A 21073-nucleotide genomic window follows, 5' to 3' on the forward strand; every position below is an offset into this window, starting at 1 on the left:
TTGTAACTGTAGCAAACTTATATAAAATCAAGGACTTAGTCATTTTTGTGATCAAATTACAACGAGAAGAGAAATCAACACAAATATTTAGTGCTTATTAACCAAATATTGAAAATCAAAAGACCGGAGCTTTAACGAAAAGGTGAAGAAAAGAAAACATATTAAATGAAACCATCACGACAAGATCCTTATCAAACATAATTGCCAATGATATTTACTAATTGCATACAGCTCTCGACTACACTTCTTACATATGTAATTTTTCACCAACATTTTCATATCAACCCACCAAATACTGCATTAAAACATCACATAAAAACACAAATTACAATTTAAGCCATTTTTGATGTACTGAAAACACAAGAATTGAACATTTTTAATAACAAAATTTAAAACAGAGAGGGAATAACTATATAGATTATGGTTACCCACAAAGGAACTAAGATCACAGACCATCGACTATACTAGAAACACAAGAATACAACGTACTTCACATGAAACATCAGAAGCAAAATGGACTCATCGTAAATATTAGGGTAACACAAAAGATAGACACATGAAAATGACATGGATCCAAAGTTTTTCCCCCCTCCTTTATATAGAACTAGTGGGCAGTCCATGCAGTGCATGGAATGGTTTATTTTGAAGGCAACGTTAATGTTTTGAATGTGTTGGATTTTTATACATAATATTTTCAATTCAGTGTTTTCCATTGCTAAATTGCAATGGACTTTTTGTTATTTAACTACAGCTAGGCCAAACATTCTCTAACATTAACTGGGGATTTAAATTTTAGGCCAAAATGGCACACCAATGGATGGAATCCACGAGTCTCCTTGGATGAAATTCTTCACTGTAAAGGGACTGTCGTACTGGTTATCCTTCAGCACATGAAAACTAGGCCATTTTACTCTATTTTGTGTTGAAGCCCCAGTTCTTGTATTCATATACTCTGCATAATATATTGTTGCAAGGACAAAATCTCCCCTCCATTCTTTCCATTCTTTTTTTTATCAATGAAGCCATCTAAATCCGTCTTCAAGAACAGTCCTTGAGTATTTCTTCCACGGTCTCCCTAGATAATTCCTGAAACAACCTTTAACAGCATGAAAACCAGATGTAAGTGCCACCCGAGAATTGACGATTGAAATTCCCATGTTTTCATTTGGATCATCCCTTCCCTGTGCAGTTATCATGTTGGCCTGGTGGTCCATTGGCCTTCTTAGAAAGATGTCACGATTTTGAAAAACTGCTGATGCATCTCCGAAGATGAAATCAATGGTACCGTATATTTGGCAATCGCGATAAAATTACCTCAATGAGTGCACCAGAAGAGTATCCTAATAACCTTTGAAGCTACAATGATAAAAGACCGACAGGTCAGAGGCTACCTGCCTAATGTTCAGTTGCCCTGCTATATTCTCGAATATCACGTCTCTTGCCCAAACAATGTAGATACAATATGAAAAAGCTTTTCAGTCTAAGGAGTAGAAAGTAAGGGGGGGGGGGGAAGGGGCTAATTATCTCGTATGACCTAGTCATAATCCTTGTCATAATATGATATGTATAGTATCTTGTCGGTTTAGAAACTCATTGTCACTCTCATGATAACTGTATTCATCAAAGTTATCATTTATCAATGCCTATCGACAACCCATTTTTGGCAAGTCTAATCCATCATTGATGTTGTATGTATCCAAAAGCATCACTTGCAAAACAAAGATGCTAAGACATAGAAATAAAACTATCAGCCCTGTCCCAAACACAAATTCTTAACCTTTAAATACTTAGACAAATATAAAGTATTGGAATAATTAACCAAATGTAATTATTGGAATAATTAACCAATATATTTTTTGGAATAATTAACCAAATAGAAATCAAAAAATAAGCAAAGCAAAATATAAACATGTAAATTTACAGAGGTTAACCCTTTTGTTTTCCCCTTGAGTGGCTTCCTTGTCGGTGAACTACCAAAGCTCCCCGAAGCGCGGCCATCAAGCTCTCTGCCACTCCACCGTCAAATCGCCACATCTTTTCTTTCAACCCATTCAAGCAACTGTTGTTGCTAGCCACCACAACACTTAGCCAAGTAACATCATCACCTTGAAATCAGTATTTTCGTCTTTAAAATTGAATTAAAAAAAAAAGGAAAGTAGAAACTTACACCGGCGAAATTATAGAGAGGTCGAGTGAAACCACGGGTCGAATCGAAGCTCGAATTTAATCGTCGTGAAATTTCCTAACCACGCGTGGTGAAGTGTTGTTCGAAATCGCAAGCTGTGAAATGGGGGAAGTGGAGTAAAGAGCATGGGTTAGGAAAAATGGAAAAAAAAAAAAAAAAAAAAAAAAAAAAAAAAAAAAAAAAAAAGAGAGAAGAAAGAGAAATGAAAATGATTGTTGTCACATGAATGTTCTGGAACCACAGCTGACAGCACTCTTCCAAATGGCTCGGCTAACACGGCTCACTCAACTCGCCTCAACTTAGATGGCCAATCGGCTTGTGAACAGTAACCCAAAACCCACTCTTATAATATAGTTAGAGAAGAAGATAGTTAGATTAGATTAGATTAGATAGATTAGAAGTAAGACAACGTTGTTTTGCGGCAATTGAAAATTTTAAAAAAAGAAGTCAAAATAGCTAAAAAAGTATGATATAATACGCTATTAAATTATGATATTTTGTATTACTTTTGATAAATTATAGTCTAATCTTGTGTATTAATCGTTTGTTAGGTAAAACTCGATTGAAGTGAAATTGGAATAAATAAAAGAAAAGTGACTAAAATGAATTAAATTCAAAGTTTGAAGACCAAATTACAAACTTTCAATAGTTGATTCGGATCATAAAATGATGATTAAAAGTCACATATGATCAATTGGATGAAATCTGAAGTTAAATGAGTGAAATATAATCAAATGATTTTCACAAATCAATTTCCAAATGCACAAGTCAAGTTCCAAATTTTTAGTCTCAAATTGAAACCTTTTTTGGAATAGTTACGTTCGAATTGAAAAAAAATAAATAAAAATGCTATACTTTCTATAATTGTAACATTTTAAGTTAGTTTTCTAATGCATTTTAAATCGCTTCAATCGGATATTGAAAGAGAATAATATGATAGAATTACTGAAAGCTGCACAGAAATATAATTATGCTCACACGAAAGCAATTTTCCTTATTTGATTAAATCTCTTTTGGAATCCAATTTGGACGTGATAGAACCACATGGGCAGTCATGGAATGATCTCGCTCACCTGCCAAATCCTTTCACATCACAAAATTTGTCAAGATATTGAACAACGTTTCATTTGTAGCCTTGTAGGATTTGTTTGTTTGCTTATCCATCTGCTCTTGGTGGAATTGACAATCCAATGGTGAATCCATTTGTTGTTGCTGATGATGTGCCAAGCTTATCCTGGCTAGGGTGTTCCATGATTGTTGGTTTGCTTAGCAGAGAAATGTGTATTGACAGATAGAGGGACTTCTATGTTTACACAGTGAAGAAAAGTGGATAGAATGGTTAAGTGAAGATGGTGGCGGTCGAAGGAGTAAATCATTGTTTACATTTCTTCGATCCTGAAACGGAGAAAGTCAAGATTCTAATTAAGTGCGTTTGGCATTTTTCATTTCTTTGTGAGATTATAAACAGCTTATTTTTGTTCCTTGTCTTCATTATCAATCTTGTTGTGGTTATATTAATGTTAAATGAATTATTTCATTAAGGCTTAGTTGACTTTCATCGTGAAAAGAAATTAGCATTCAAGTTTATTATTAAGTCGACATTAATTTAGATAAAAATTATATTTTTAGTATTAAATAAAAGTTGATGAAATATATGATAGAAAGTGGATAAAAAATTAAAAATTGTGAATATCATGAGATATATGATTGAAAATAAATTTTAGAAAATGAGGACCTTACCATGAAACATTTGGCACGTGCAGGCAGGTTCAGGACATAGACAATGCATTTCTTGGAGGTTATTTTTTTTTTTTTTTTTTTTTTTTGCTTTTTTTTTTTTGGGGGGGGGGGGGGTGGGTTGGCTGTTTCAAAATATTTAAATGCCCTGAGTTGAAAGGATCAAAGTCGATTAGGGTCCAATATTAGTACAAATTCTTGAAGTTATAAAGGTTAAGTACGCTCCACATCTTGTTTATAGTTGCATAATTAGCCCCTGTTTGGTATTGATTTAAATTGAATTTTAATCTAAATCAAAGTTAAATAATTAATATTAACCATATATTTCATAGGTGTCACAATTTTTTTGACAACACATTTTAAAAACTTTTATCAAAATCTACTAAAAATATAATTTTAATCCCCAACAAACAAGAGCTTAATCCAAGGTTGACCATGACCCATGGCCAACTAGGCAAAGGCTTAGGGCCTCACATTTTTGGGTCCTCATAATAAAAGCCCGGTCCATGGTCAATTTACAACCAACCCAAGACATGAGAAAAACTATAGGTCTTAGTTAGGGATAGAAGACGAGCGTGAACTGATGAAGGGACAAAAGACGAAGAGGATCTCAAGAACATCACACGATTTACGATGCACACAACAATAACTATCATAATCAGAATGGTAATTTTAGTAACCAAGGGCTTATGAGTGATGGGATGACTAGTGGTTTTGGATAAAAATTCCTGGTAAGGTAAGTGCAGGGCATAGTTTACAAAATGTTTATGGTAAACATAATGAGATGGGTAGTCAAAACCCTAACCACTCTAACCCTAAAATCAATTCTACTCCTAGTGGATACAGGTTTCTAGTAAATTTTGGAGAAATGGGTTTATGGGTAGGGATGAAATTGTAAAAGGGATAGTTGATATTGCTAGGAAAAAGAAAGGAGATAATGAGATTGACGAGGTAGTGGCTGCAGTTGAGACATTGGGAAAGAGGTTTTTGATAGTGGAAAAGATGATGGATATGGCATGTGAGGTGGTGCAGTTGTGAATGCAGATGGAGTAAGATGATACTTAAGTCGCATCAGAGGATTGTGGAGGCCTTTGCTAAAGTAATTTCAGATATGAAAACTAAGAAAACAAAGCAAATGCCAATGTCTCATTGCTAAATTTGACGTTGTATTGAGTGTTGCCTTGCCTTCAAGTAAGTATCTTGAGATTGTTAATGTTAGTTGAGTAGTGTGATGTGGGATATTGATTATTTCCCTTCACGTAAGCTACATTAGACTCTTTAATAGAATTGTGCAGAAACTATGCTAAAGAAATACCTTAGATATGCCCTCGTTTGACCCCCATTCTCCTTCTCATTTTTTTCTCTCTTATTTTCAATCACACAATCTTCCATAAAATAATATTATATGTAAATAAAAAACTTTTCATTGTTTTATAACCACACATTTTTCAAATAAACATTATTTCAATCATTAAAATTTGGCAAGAATGGGAGCAAACGGGGGGCATAAGGCTTCTTGTTTGGGATTTTGATCTTGTAAATAATCGAGCCAAGTAAGAAAATTGATATAGAGATCAATATCATTGCAGTAGAAACCAATATTTATTGCTAACGCCCCGTTTGGTATCCTTTTTTTTCAAAACCCATTTTTCTCTCTCTTCATTTTAACCACACATTCTTTATTAAAATAATATTACACGTAAATAAAAAAACTTTTCATTATTTCTCAACCACACATTTTCCATCAATTTACTATTAAAAAATACATTTTTATATAAAAATATCTTCCAAACACCCTCTAAGTTTGTAAAAAAATTTATGTTTAAGGGCCTCAAGATAATAAGTCAAATAGAGCCTCAAAATTTTCAGGGTCGGCCCTGTCTTAATCTTGACAAAATATAAATAACATAAAAAATATTGAATAAAACTTTATTTCATAAAATTAGTCATGCAAGACCAATGTGATAATTAAATGAAAGTTTGCACCCTTTTTGTCAAACTATTATCCTGTAATTAATAATGAAAAGTCGAATATCTACTTGCTTCTTTATGTTGGAGATCAATATGTTTATCATGACAATAGATCGAGGACCCATAGTGCAGTTTGTCCTTAAAAATATTATTACAACATATGATTAAGAAAAATAAAGGAAGCTCTCACGTTAAATCAATCTTCCATCAATTAATCTATTTGTACAATAATTTTGTATAATAAATTATTTTTTAAATTGATAACATATCGCGTTTTTCAACCATATTGTCATATTCACTGTACACGAAACATTGCTCATCTTCCGCCCCCCAGGGCACATCCGAGTTGGTGGAACAATCACTTCGCTGGGACGCTGGAAGCAAGGTGGAGAGTTCGATTCCTGGAGTTAACACTGGGAGCCATATGGAGAGGAAGTCATTGGTGTGAACAAACGTCCAGTGAGGAGAGCTCTCTTTGCGGAAGGAGTTCAAATAAGTTGTGGGAACCTGGGAGCCAACAAGGGCACATCCTGCGATTTACCTCCCTGAGCCGTTGAGGGGCCGGAGGTTCAGGGACAAGGATCTAGTCTGACGCAAGCCCGGACACCTTGTAAAAAAAAAAAAAAAAAACATTGCTCATCTTCCATTCTGACCTGGTTCTTTCCCGCGTTAACTCCACCTACGCCACCGGCCCACCCCCACGACCCCTCCATTGCCGGCCCCACATATGATTCTATACTCTCTCTCTCTCTCTCTCTCACATGTATATATATTCGTTTCTCCCAACTCCAACGGACCCATTCAACTCCACTTTACCATTGACTCCATCAAACTCCCTTCTGCACTTTGCTCTCTATCAAAGACTCCATCTTTACATTCTCTCTTATGTCTCTCTCTCTCTATTCAATTGACACCAGTCGCCATGACCGCTGCCTTTCTCTTCCTCCTTTCTTTACTCTCCGTCCTCTCCACCTCCCTTTCTCAACCCCCCAGAGGTAAAACCCATAAGCCCTTTTATCCCTATATCTTTTCGTTTTGCCTTTTTGGTTACTATTGAAAACAACCCGTATAAAATTTTGATATATTTTCAATTTATGAAGTCTAATTATACAATTCAATTTTTCCTTCAGATGTACGTATTGATTGTGGCGCGACAGAAATCTCCACAATCAACGACATAGAATGGCTGCCGGACACCGGCTACGTATCCTCCGGGACTCCGAAGAACGTTACAACACAGGTTTTAAACCGAACTCTTGCCACTGCCCGTACATTTCCATTGAAAAACAACCTTTTCAAGAAGTTCTGCTACGAAATTCCAGTTGACCGTACTAGGAAATACATGGTGAGGACTACATATTTCTATGGCGGAATCGGTGGGTATATTCACACACGGCCACCGGTGTTTGATCAGATAGTTGATGGGACAACATGGTCTATGGTGAATACAACAGAATATTATATGAATGGAGATTCTACATATTATGAAGGAATTTTTAAGCCTACTGGGAAGAATTTGAGTGTATGTTTGGCTGCTAATACACATACAGATTCAGACCCTTTTATTTCTGCCCTGGAGGTTTTGATTTTGTGGGATCAAATGTACAATTCTACAGATTTTAATACTTATGCTTTGAGTTTAGTTGCAAGGCACGGTTTTGGGCTTGGAGGAATGGGAATAAGGTGAGCTTTTGATGTAATTGTGTTTGTTGATTTATGAACTTCTTGCTTCTTTGGAATTTGCTTATCTTAAAACGAGTGCTTGAAAAGTAGAAACATTAGGGGCAAATCTTGGATTGTCTGGACATTAGTCATTAGTACTTGTTTAATTAGGACTTCTTGGATTGTCTTTCCCTTTAAAATTTTGCTTAATTGTGTATGTATTTCTTCTCTTGTATTGATTCGTATCATAATTTGGAAATTCTTAGATGTCTTCCCCTTCAAATTTTAGTTAAAAACTTGTAGCTGCCTAGCTGGTACCCGCTTTCCATACTTAGTTCAAGGACAAAAAATATGTTTGTCTCGGACAATGATGGAAGTTTTTATGTTTTGAGAGTATAAACTTGAAAATATAATAGTTCTGGAATCTTATATAATGACCATTTTTACTGGTAAAAATAATTTTCTTTTATCATCATAATATTTGTTTAAAAAGTATATTATTCATTCTGCCAATTGGCTAACTATAACCATGCCAAATCAACAGATATCCTGACGATCTATTTGATCGTTATTGGGCACCATTTGGAGAGAGTAATTCTCCCGCGTTGAGTTCTGAAAATGTTTCTGTTTCTGGTATCTGGAATCTACCCCCGGTGAGAGTGTTTCAGACACGACTAACAAAAGACCAGCCAGAACCTCTGGTCTTAATATGGCCTCCAGCATCTCTCCCTAACTGTTCATACTACATAGCACTTTATTTTGCAGATGATCTTGTTTCAGTGAGCTCAAGAATGTTGGACATAACCATAAATGGGATAACTTATTACAATAACCTTAGTGTGACTCCAGCTGGTGTTGTTGTCTTTGGAAATTTTGTGAGTCGTGAGCTTTTTTTTTTTTTTTTTTTTAACAGTTACCTTTCTTTACTTTAATAGATAGAGAAAGATTTTCTTACAAGACAGTGTATACCAGATTTTTTTGCATGACAAAGTGACTTGAATGCTGTTGAATTTTGGCATTCATGTATTGTGGACAACTTTATGTTATTTAAATTTTTATTTCAAGCCTAATTTCTTCCCCTAATACACATTGTTTTTCACTTCAGGCATTTGGAAGACAACGGGCTTCATGGACAGATTCCCCCTTCGCTGGGAAACTTAAAAAACTTGCGTGAGCTGTAAGTTCTATTCCCAGCATTTTGTCTGAGTTGAAATTCAATGTTTCATGCAGACATCTATTATCACATTCGAAAAATGCTCATGTTACTATTTACAGTCACATGCACTATGGTTGCAATCCATAATACTTGCTCAGTGGTTTTCTCACCGTAAACATTCATAGTTTAATCCCTTCACTAGGAATCAGTGAAATGTTTTGTTAGGTCCTCTCAAATAATCATGGGAAGGATAGTTCTAGACATGATCGTTTTCACAGAAGTCATAGACCAGATCCAGTAACCTTAACTTTTTTGACCTTTCCCTGCAAGTGTCAGTACTAAATCACAGTTTTCTGTGGCTTAGTAATGAATCAATCCTGATTATATGATGGTCTCTAAATGGGGAATGGACAACGTGAATGAGCAAAGTTCAACCAAATTCTAAGTTAAAGGCCGGTTTATTCCACAAATGTGCGAAGTAGAAGTGTAGATACACCCCATTTCAGCCAATCTTGCAGAATACTTTATGTGATCTTTCTTAATAGAAAATGTTGCATTAGCGCTGAAAATTCCAAGCTAGAGAGAGTTTTCCAGGCTTATTTTCTGTTATCTTTATTTTGTTTTAGTTTACATATTTGGAAATGGGCATAGATGTGGAAATAGAATTCTTGTTCCTTCGCTGGCTATGGGCTCTGACATGAATTCATTTCCGTGTTTAAGAAGGGAGATTGTTTTTACTCAATAAAAAATTTGGCGTACTAATTTGTGGTCATTGTTATCAGTTTCCTATATAACAATAATCTGACCGGCCAAGTACCAAGCAACATTTCTGGAGAACCTGGATTGGACCTAAGGTAATATTCCGTTTGCTGATGTACATTTCCTCCATTGCTAATTTAGACGATTAATTAATTCAAGTATGTTCTTCACAGGGTTACTCCCGGGAATCCCTTTTTGATACTGCCACCATCATGACAACATCATGTAAACTAGTCGCTAACAACCACGCACGAGTCTAACGAGCATTCCCAAAACTCTCCAAATCTTGGAAGTAAGACTATGCCTCATCTTTCTAACCACATTCATACCGCTTCTTTTGAGCATCAAGACTTGTTATCACTGCCAGCATGTATTGTTTGATTGACAAATGAAAATGTGCGTCAAATTGTATATTAGCATGATGTTTATATCCAGTCATTTTTTGAATGATCGTCTCTGTATCACAATCTTTATCTGTATATTTACAAGTACATACGTTTTGTATACATTACTCGTAAGCAATAAGATCTTTGTAACTGTGTGTTACTATGCATAGTTAATACTTTGTATTCCCTTTTCTGTTGGATGAGTTTAGCTGGAATCAGAAGTTCCATGTTCTTTGGATCATGAGTCCTCATCTCTTCATAGAAAAGCTAAAACAAATAATTAAGCCTTGTTCAAAGGAAATCTGTGGTCGGCTCATTTTTTGTCACTCCGTTCGATTCATTACTAGATATCTAAAGCAACTACAACAATCTCTATTAGTTTTGGTTGACCCCTTCTCCTTCAGGTCAATCTTATTAGAATCAATGGATATCAATTGCAGAAACATTCTTACAGAAAGTAAAGTCAGCATCTATATTGTAATTAATAACAAAACTTACTTGCAACAACAATTTATCTAAAGAAAGAGAACATGAAATCAATTCTGATTAAAAAAAAAAAGACCAAGGAATTATAACATCTCTACAGATCACCCAACAAGCAGCGACCAGCTTCTTGTTCTTACCTCTCTAGTCTTCCTTTCCTTATGGAGAAAAGGGGAGGCAGTGCACTGTTTTTTCCTTGTGTGCAAATAGGAACATTGATAATTGGTCTTATATGCATACTTGCGGATCTTGTTCTCTCCAGCCCTTTCTTTGTTCTCGTCACAGTCTTGTCTCGAGGTCCTACCCGTTCTTTACTTTCATCAACTGGAGGCACGTTCTCCATTGAGCCTCTAGAGGAGGAGGAGGAAGATGATGGAGACAAGGTAGAAGCGCGTTGTTTTTTCAACTTTAATAATTCTCTCCATAAAACAGTGCATTTAGGAGGTCGAGGAGAGGGATCATCATCAAGAAACCAACTTATTCTGGCTTCTTCCTTGTTATTAATCTCTTTCCCATCTGCTTCCTCTTTAGCATTCTCCGTTTTGAGGCTAATCTTGTTGAGTTTCTCGGAATGATGCATTTCGCAAAGAGGCAGCAAGTTACCTTCGCAAAATAGCTCGTCTGCGGTAATCATGTTTTGGCTCGTTAAATTCGCCGAGAGAAACTCAAATTCTGCGTTAAATGCTTTCTCTCTTTCTTTCTTCTCTGCAAGAGGATTTGGACATGTAGAAATGAAGTTATCTTCCTCAAGAAAATCTGCAGAGAATCAAATCCGGGGACTCAAATTCGGTTCAGTACATTTGGAGCTAGCCTGAACAGTTTCTGGGGAGACCATTTTAGAATGAAAAGAAGAGAAGAAAAGCCCGAAGAATAAGTGAAAACTTTGGGATCACAAGTTACTTGTGTTAGAACATGTGCATGAGGTTTTATGCTTTATAAAGGGAGGTAAAAATGGAGATGATCTATTCTTACATTATAGTTTTGATCAAAAGTTTTTCCTGGTATATGTCTGGACGGTGAGAATATAAAAACTAAGTGGTCTGGTGAAGCTGAAACAGTGAACAAAGGTTGTTTATAGAATATGGGGACAGCACATAGACACCTTGGGGGCTAAAGACAAAACCTTTTCAACAATGCCATTTTACTGTATTTTTGGATTCATGGATCTTTCTTTGCCCTTAACATGTCCAGTAAGTGACTTTTTTTTTTAAAATTTGATCTTCAATTTTAGACGGATCGAATTGTTTGTTTGTGTTTGTCGAAATCTGATACCATATAGTTGACTTCAAATTTATCGGGAAAAAAGCTTCATGACAATAAAGTGATGTAGCCTTGGTTTTTACAAGTCAAAATTTATTAATGGCCACCTTATCTCTCTCTACTGCTATTAAGTGATCAATGTACCATTGCTATTCTGGAGCTGCACAATGAACAAACAGTTATGATATAATAGACAGCTATTGGGTCCCTCGCTGAAATTATGTTTTCTTTTTCTTTTTTTCACTTTCTAAGTTAATTATCAAGAAATTTTTCACCTTCTTAAAGGCACTACATATTTCCATATGCTTCTTTCTTTAATGAATTAGCAGGGATACACATCAAACCTGATGATTATGTAAAATCTTAAATAACATCATATTCTGTCACAGGCATTTGAGATATCAAAATTTCTGGAAAACCAACCTTGTATTAAAGAATTACTGTCTTGATTAGTGGCAAAATGAATTATTAGATATGTGGATTAGTCTAAGAGAGAGATAAGCTGTTCTTGTTCTGACCCTTATTACAGAGATCATAATAACATGGCATGAGTCCTAGGCATGTGAGCATGTGACAAGACTGTATTTCCCAATCAAACCAAGATCATGTATGTATTGGATTTTTGAGTTTACAAATGTACCCTTTGGAGAGTTCAGCTTCTTGCTGGTATTTCTTGTAATTTTTTAAATTTGGGTATGGAGTTTTTTGTCATTGTATAATACAAGTTGTAGTTAATCATGCCTAGTACTTGAAAAGCTTGGATTAAGCTTTGGAGAGCTAATGTGTATTAGAGAAGCTAATCAACATAGGGTATATCTTTTTGTATGTCGTGTATGTACTGTCATAATAATTATTATTAATAATAATTAAGCACACTAGATTACACAGAATAAGCAACTCTCTCCTAGGTTTGATTTTAAAATATAAAAAAAAATCCCAATATTACATTAGGTAAAGATTCAATTTTCGAATATAATTGATGTTCATTTTTGAATGAAAAAAATGAATTAGACCAACATGTGAGAAGGACATCAAAGACAACTCGAAAATAAATGAGGTACAAAAATAATTAAAGATGAAGCATTCAAGTCTTATTGCTCATTTACGAAGATTGTGAACCTATCAAGTAATTCAAGAAATATGAATTCAATGTGACAAATTTGAAACGCATATGGTATCATTATTCTAATCTCGTCGTCACTCAATTAGAATACAATTATTCTACTTGTACATAATATTTCATCCATAAAGGTATCCATATACTCTTATGGATGAAATATTATGTACACCAAGTACTTCTCATTAGAATATTGAGCATGTGCCATGTATTTGATTAAAAAATAAACTCACGCAAGGCAACTCGTTGAAGATGAAATTTAAATACACTTGATATCAGTACAAGTAAATATTTTTGTTTTGAGTTCTTTCGTTACTTATTTTTAAATACTATGCACATCTTAAATAATTAATGAAAAATGAATTTAATTTACGGCGTGTACATTTAGGGCTTGTTTGGGAGAGATTTTTCCTCCCAAAAAATTGATTTTTTGACCGTTATTTCACTATTTCAGCCGTCATATTTGACTTCTTCTCTCACAGGTGAATTCCACTTTTCTCCTAACAGTCAAAAAATCAATTTTCAAAATCACTCACAAATAAGCTCTTAGAGTAGCAAGTAGGTTTCGGCATAGCACGTTTAAAACAAGATTAACTTCTAAGGTTATGAAGAATGATTAACCTGTGCTACAAATTAAAGATGGTAGACTAGGATGAATCTTACATGAATCATTCATGTCTTCACCTTTACTTGCAAATCAATGTGCAGTTTTGAATGAAAGGTCAAGAAATGAAGATACTAAAGCAGACTGCTACAAAGAACAGACAACTGAAAAGATAAAATTTAAATAAGAATTAAAACTGTTAAAAAAAATAAATCAGTTTGAAATAACAAAAGAAGTGCGTAATCCATAATCTAAAAACCCGGGAAAGATCCCTAAAGCTAGCAATGTGCTTCAAATTTGGGTCTAATAATGATTAATAGCTTCTTCTTCTTCATTTATTTTATTTTATCTTTTTCTGAACTCTACTTCATGTATATTATGGAATTTATCCTTGTAATAAGTGAAGTTCAATTTTTATCGCGAGATATGTCTGATAACTTACAAAACAAATGCCCACTTAATAAAATCCCCCATCAATTTTCTTTTCGATAATTTGTATATATGAGAATTGAAGAAATTTTCTGATCCTTACCAGTGCTATTTAACATAATTTCTTGTCTATAATTTGTATATATGAGATTTGAAGAAATTTATTGAACTTTTTCGGGTTGAATTACTATATACAAAGTTATTTATGCCGTCATTGTTTAAGTAGTTGAGAGTTTTTGGTTTTGTTCTTCATTTTCTCAAGGGTTACAAGTTATCATTATGTGATAAGTTCATTATAGATAAATTAAATAAAAGACTCAAAACCCTTTTAATTGGACTTATAATAGAAGACAAATTAAAAGCATTTTTAAGAGATTATCTAAATACAACGTGCACTCCATTTTAAAGAGTCAATTGACATGACTCGACTCGAACATTACTAATAAACTCAAAACGTGACGTGCACAGATTAAGGATACTAACTAGATGTCAAACCCATCAAGGCTATTATACTATGTAATTTATTATGACTTATTTTTAAGAAAATTTAGACATTTATCTCTCCTTTAATTTGGACTAGCCAACCTCAAATAAAATACAACATATACCAACACAATAATCTAAACAAGTTGTGTCCTCAATAATCATAATAACCAACACAAGAGAGACCAGTCGAATTTTAAGACTTTCATTACTAAAACAATGTAAAATATGCCTAATGAATACAAAGCACATATTTGAAATGGTTGGCCATTGATAATAAAAACAAAAATAAAAATCGGGGTTAATTTCGCAAACGGTCACTGAACTTATGCGAAAATTACAAAACGGTCATTGAAATTTTAAACTTTTAGTAATGGTCACTTAAGTTTCTAGGCGCTTTCAAAAACGGTCACTGAAATTTAAAAACTTGGAGGAACGGTCACTAAAATTTAAAATCTTTCAAAAACGTTCACTAAAGTTTAAAAACACTTTTTCAGTTTTTTGGATTACTTTTGTGACAAGTTTTGAGCCACTTCCAATCATCGATATTGTCGAATTTTGATACCATTGGAAAGTCCACATTTTCTTCTTTAATTCTGACCCAAAATCTCTCCATAACTCCAAAAAATTCGATCGAAAAATCTTCGAAAAGATCACCCAAAAATCTGAAAATCTGCCCAGATTTTCAGGATTTTTGGGCAACTTTTGCTGCGATTTTCAGGCGACTTCCAACCAAGCTCGTCAGATTTTGATATCGTTGAAAAACCTACAATGTCATCTTCAATTACCATCCAAAATCTCCCCAAACTCTAAAGGATTCGGTCGGAATAAACCCACAAAGTCGGCTACCCAAAAAGGCGAAAATCTGCCCAGATTCAGGATGCTGACTTTGTGAATTTATTCTGGCCAAATCCCTTAGAGTTATGGGGAGATTTTGTGTGGTAATTCAAGAGGAGATTGTTGGTTTTCCAACAATATCAAAATCCGACGGTCTTGGTGGTCGGAAGTTGCCAGAAAGTTACTGCAAAAGTCGCCCAAAAAACTAAAAAAATCTGCCCATATTTTTACCTTTTCAAGTAACCAATTTTGTGTGTTTATTCTGGTCAAATCCTTTAGGGTTTGTGGGAGATTTTTGGTGGTAATTGAAGAGAATATTGTGGGTTTTTCAACGGCATCAAAATCCTACAGTATTGGTGGTAGGAAGTTACTGAAAAGTTGCTTCAAATGTAGCCCAAAAAATCTACTTAGATTTTCGCCTTTTTGGGTACCCAATTTTGTGGGTTTATTCCGATCGAATCCTTTGGAGTTTGGGGGAGATTTTGGGTGGTAATTGAAGAGGACATTGTGGGCTTTCCAACGATATCAAAATTCGGTGGTCTTAGTGGTCGAAAGTCGTCGAAAAATCGCCGCCAAAGTTGTCCAAAAAATCTGAAAATCAGTGACATCTGTTGAAGTTACGAGGAGATTTTAGGTGGTAATTGAAGAGGATATTGTCAACTTTCTAACGGTATCAAAATTCGACAATATCGATTGTCGAAAATAGTCTAAAAGTTGCCACAAAAGTAATCCAAAAAATTTAAAATGTATTTTTAAATTTTAGTGACCATTTTTGCAAGTTTTTGAACTCCAATGACTGTCTGAAAAGCGCCCGAAACTTAAGTGACCGTCACTGAAAGTTTTAAATTTCAGTGACCGTTTTGTAATTTTTTCGTACGTTCAATGAAGATTTGTGAAATTAACCCAAAAAATCGTATAAAAGAAGTGGAGAAATCAATAAATGTTTTTAAAAATACAAAATGAAAAGCCAAAATAGAAAACATTGATGGAGCACATTAAAAAAAATTGCTCTTTAAATTTAAATATGCTCTTTATTATGCATAAGATACTATTTTATAATTAAAGAATTTCTTGAAGAGATTTATTGAGAAATCCACCAGCCTATGAAATTGTGCCACTTGTTACTTTTTGTCACGGTGGTAAACTTGAATGTACAAGTTATTAAATTCAGACCAAAGCCTAGCTGATCATGAGTGTGTTTGTGTGAGATAGAAGTTGACTTTGGTTGGGACTTAAAAGACGAAAATAAGAGGGACTTTTACTTTATCAGTATTTAGTAGTATTAATTAGTGAACCATCAAGGTTTTTCTATTATCTTTTTACTATTAAAAGAGGGAATGTGCAAGTTACTATTTGTTTATGAAGTATTTTGTATTTCCATTTTACCCTCGTTCATCTACACCATTCTTATTTTACCCTCCAAAGCTAACACTATTTTACCATCTCGAACTTGAGGGTTCAATGATCCTGATACAAAATATGGCATTGCTGATTGCTTTCACACTTGAATCCAACGTCTATTACTTATTTTACTGAATATTTACTGTTTATCTGACACTTGGTAGCCTCCTTTGTTGACTAGAAAAAACACAAATTTTATCATTTCTTCAATCTTCCCCTTTCATTTGCCTTCAACCTATCATCCTCCTCTCTCATTTGGAAAATAATTGGAGCTCCCTTTCATTATCTCTCATCTTTTCTTTACATCTAATTCCACAAAGGGGTGCTATCAGTTAATATTTATTTCCTATTGATTTCTGAAAATCAAATTTCGATGGAGAGGAGGAAGGAGCGTTGAATTGAATTCTATACACACCGTCTCTTCTAACAAAAAACTTGAATCCACTATGGCGTTGGCGTGTTGCCCTTCATGGAAGCAGTAATCGGTATGTTTTTCTTTATCCATTACATGTATATATTAAGCGTGAAACTATTTTTCCCTTTTTTTGAAACCTAACTCGTTATTGGTTCTTGGAATTGTTGTTATTTATATTCATAGTTTAATTTTCATTTATTGTCCTGAATATTTATAAAGGATTTTATTACCTTAAACAAATTGTATATGGATTAAATGTTGTATGATTGTGCGTTATTCCAATTATTTTGTTACACAGTCAGTTGTATTTTAGTTTTTCTTTTAAATTCTATCCAGCTTTAATTTTTTATCAAGACAAGATGTGCATTTCTTAGGCTTTGCATTAACTTCATGAATTTATTTACCGCAAGATTACCTTGTTTCTCTTGTAGATATTAAATGTTATAACTTTATTGGTTTCTTTATAATGCTGTACATTTTTCTTAGTTTCTATAATTTCCATAATTGGGGAATTTTTTTTTAAACTTCATATACAACTTTTTATTTTATATGTACTAGCCAATTATTAGATTCTTTTATTCTTTTTACATTAGCTACGAGCAATTTTTAGAGGAAGGGAAGCTTTTGGAGGTATATCTAGATAGATCATGCTGAAAAAATGTCTTGCATTAGTTGATACTTTTAGTTTTTCGCATTTTGGGACTATGTCCTATGATAAGGACAGGGGAATCCTAGAAGCTGCCTCTTGGCGTTATTCTTTAGGACAAGATAGTGCTACTTGTGGAGAGTCTATGTTTCTTAAATTGTAGAAAGTCCTTGGTTTTTTTTTTTTAAACATTTTATGTAAAAACTAATATTTTTTAATGAGGAACACACATCCTTATTTAAATCTATGGTTTTCTTAAATAATGAGTTAGCAGTTTAACCTTAACCCAATTGGACTATGAGGTTAAATCATTCTCGCATTCACACATATTTCAGTATTTTATGTTTTTGAAGGTCTTTGATGTAATGAGAAAGCAGGAGCAAATGTTGCTAGCGAAATTGGCAGTGGAGAAGACTAATTTTGGGGCCATTGAAGCTCATGGTGATATATTGAGTGTTTAGTTTGATAAATTTAATCAATCATTCATAAATGTTATTAATTTTTAGTACATCATTCGCATTTGGTCTCTCTCTCTCTCTCCCACTCACACACCACATACATACAAACACAGTCCATAATCTTGTGGTAGGAAGATTATCCAAATAAGTAGTCTGTTTTCCTTAAAAATTGGTTCGCTGACATTTTATTTTTGTTAAATGGTTAATAAATATTGAGTTTTTGACTCACTTTAGGCCTTTGTTTATTTATTTACTTTTCTTGGAGAGAAAAAAGAAAAGAAAATATAAGTGGTAGTTGGTAAATGTCTGTCCTTACAGAAAGAAAATTATTTTAGATATACAGAGAGAGTTTATCTTGTGAGGAATTTTTTTTTTTTTTGAAGATCGCTGGATTACTTAGGTATATGCTTATTGCCACCTATTTGCATTAGTGCTTTAATGGTAGAATTGACTACACACATTATGTTTGGGTGATATAAATATTTTTTTGATCAAGAGAATAAATGTTTGAAGTGTGAAATTTTTTTTATGTGACTCAACTAGAACTTTATTTATTCATTGTCACCCATCATGTGTACTTGTATCTGCAGGAGAAGCTGCAAAAATGGGTAAAAGACCATAGGAATTTGTATCAACAAGCACAAGCTAAAGTGCAAATGCTAAGGTACGGAGACAAGTTAGCTCGAAAACGAATGTAGGTTTGAACATTCAATCTTCTTGTACCTCATTCTGAAATCAAGTGTTAAAGCATGTGTGATGTGAATTTGGGAAGCTTAATTTCAGTTGAGTGGAAGCATGAGTGTTTTTCATTGAAATGTTTTGCCTGAGTACAAGTTCAGTTCTTAAACTAACGAAAACAGATGATTTCTTGCTGTGACCTACACAATAGATTCATTTTTATTTCATTGACATCATTTTTCTTTCTCCAAAGTAAAATACTTTGTGCAAGAACTTCATCTTTGCAAAGATGACGAAGAATTCAAGAATTTGATGCGGTCCTATATATCTATCATCCTTTGTTCAAACGTGTATTTTTCAATCATTAACATTTAACACACTAACATTACTTTCAAAGAAACACAACCCATGCATTGCACGGGCAAAAAAACTAGTTATCATATAAGTATGGATTGGGACTAACTTTTGTCTCTCTAAAACGGAAAGATATTTTTATTTTAAAAGGAAATCAAAGAATTTCACTCATCACTCGAAAAGAGGCTCGAACTCATAAGACTTTACTGTTATCATTTGAGTTTAGATTTTGACAACGAAAAGATATTTTTGGATTACTAAGCCCTTGATTGGCCTCCATGAAAATGAAATTTTGAGGAAAGTATGTCTTGGAATATAATTTTTTAGGAAATGTGGTTTTAAAAGATAAGAAAATATTTTTAATTTACGTGTAATATTATTGTTCGGAAAAAATATGTGATTGAAAATAAATTTAAAAAATACACATGTATATGTATATTTTAGTTTGGTCAAACAATGTCCAATAACTTTTAAATCAGATTTTGGTTTAAATACGGTTAATCATCTTCAATTTGGTGTAATGAGGTCATCAGACTTCGATTTGCTTACGAATCTTGTCATTTTGTCTATTGTTCAATGAATTTAGCTAACGTAATATGTTGATGTGAACATTAAAGGTAATGGATGATCTATGTGTATATCCACATTACACAACAACACATGCCTCACATCTCAAAAAAAATATGTATATGAACTAAAATTACGTTTCTACACAACAACTATCAATTAATTTTACCGTCCAGATCAATGTATATATTTAGTTAAGTTGGCAGCAATGAACAAGATAACAATATTTGAAAGTAATTGAAATTGGATAACATGATTGCCCTAAATCGAATGCCAAAAAATGGGGAACTGGGCATTGATCCAGAAAAGTTGCTAGTCGATTGCGTGACGAATACGAAACGTGGATAAGAAGGCTTTACCCAACCCAAATTCAATTTCTTGAATTACAATATTATTGCACCACTAGTCTTCAATGTATCGCCTCTTCATCAAGTTAGTCCTCAACCTTTGAATTAGTTTCCAAATGATTAAATTATTGTGTAGTCCTCACATGTTTCTTTATGAAATTAGATTTTTTTTTTTCTTTTTCAACTTGAAGTGATGCTCATAAAATTGAAGTGCAATATCTTTTCAAGACTATCATATGACAATTTATTTAGATTTGTGCAATTTACAGTGAAAGAGCTGGACGGCAACGATTCTCCCTCCCAAGTGAACTTTCGAAGTCGAAAGGAGATGTGGGCAAGGAAAGCAAGACACAGCGAATTCAGGGCCTGGACAATAAAATTTTAAAGTTGGGCTAATATGAAAAATAAATAAATTTACGCAAAAAAAAAAAAAAAAAAAAAAANTAATATGTACAAAGAAAATGAAGAAAAATAATACAATAATTTAAAGCGAAGTTGGTACTAATAATAAAGAATAATAAATATATATTTAGACTAGAAAAGTTAAGTCCATTTTTGATATAGATTAAAATATATATTTTAATTTAAGTGAATGTCAACAATTATATTTAGCGTAGTTGTATTGCCATCATAATTTTTATTTGATACATCATATTTTAAATATAGATAAAACTCCTCAATCATTGCTCATTGTAGCAACTATTTCTTCAACTTTTTTTTTTTTTTTTGGGTCAAATTCTTATGTTCAACATTCTTAATAATACATCTCATTCTTGATGACAATTTATATTAAAATATTTTATTTTCATACTTTGAAATGACCGAAAGCCCTCGTTTTAGAGACCGCGTGTTTAAAAAATAGGAAAAATTTTAAATTTAAGTGCAAAATATTTTATTGTACAAATGTGTGGTTGAAAATGAGTGGGAAAAAAAGTTTTAAAACAATGGTAGTGGCAAATTCTCTCTCTCTTTAAATGTTATGGTTTCTGGTAGATGGGAATTCTTTATTTCTTTCTTTAAATGTTTTGGTGTCTGGTATATGGTCCATTCAATCGCAACAGTCGGATCTGCTGTGAGTCGTACCATTGCGACCATAACTTAATTGAGAAATTGGTGCCAATGGTCCCAATTTTTATTT

The 21073-nt window shown here is 33.5% G+C and overlaps 2 protein-coding genes across 2 annotated transcripts; one reads left to right on the forward strand and one right to left on the reverse strand.

The window, feature by feature from the left end:
• Window positions 1-6625: 6625 nt before the first annotated feature.
• On the forward strand, window positions 6626-9456 carry LOC111382006 (uncharacterized protein At1g24485-like). Its single transcript, XM_023005863.1, has 7 exons — window positions 6626-6888; window positions 7024-7576; window positions 8100-8430; window positions 8491-8516; window positions 8661-8732; window positions 8786-8844; window positions 9338-9456. The coding sequence occupies exons 1-7, from the start codon at window positions 6816-6818 to the stop codon at window positions 9454-9456; spliced, it is 1233 nt and encodes a 410-aa protein (XP_022861631.1). The 5' UTR covers window positions 6626-6815.
• A 188-nt stretch (window positions 9457-9644) lies between these two features.
• LOC111382007 lies at window positions 9645-12404 on the reverse strand. The gene has a single exon (XM_023005864.1). It carries the CDS (start codon window positions 10971-10973, stop codon window positions 10476-10478), a length of 498 nt encoding a protein of 165 aa, XP_022861632.1. The 5' UTR covers window positions 10974-12404; the 3' UTR covers window positions 9645-10475.
• Window positions 12405-21073: the final 8669 nt, after the last annotated feature.

This window comes from Olea europaea, unplaced genomic scaffold, assembly GCF_002742605.1.
Source record: "Olea europaea var. sylvestris unplaced genomic scaffold, O_europaea_v1 scaffold2415, whole genome shotgun sequence".
In the NCBI taxonomy this organism is placed as follows: Eukaryota; Viridiplantae; Streptophyta; class Magnoliopsida; order Lamiales; family Oleaceae; genus Olea; species Olea europaea.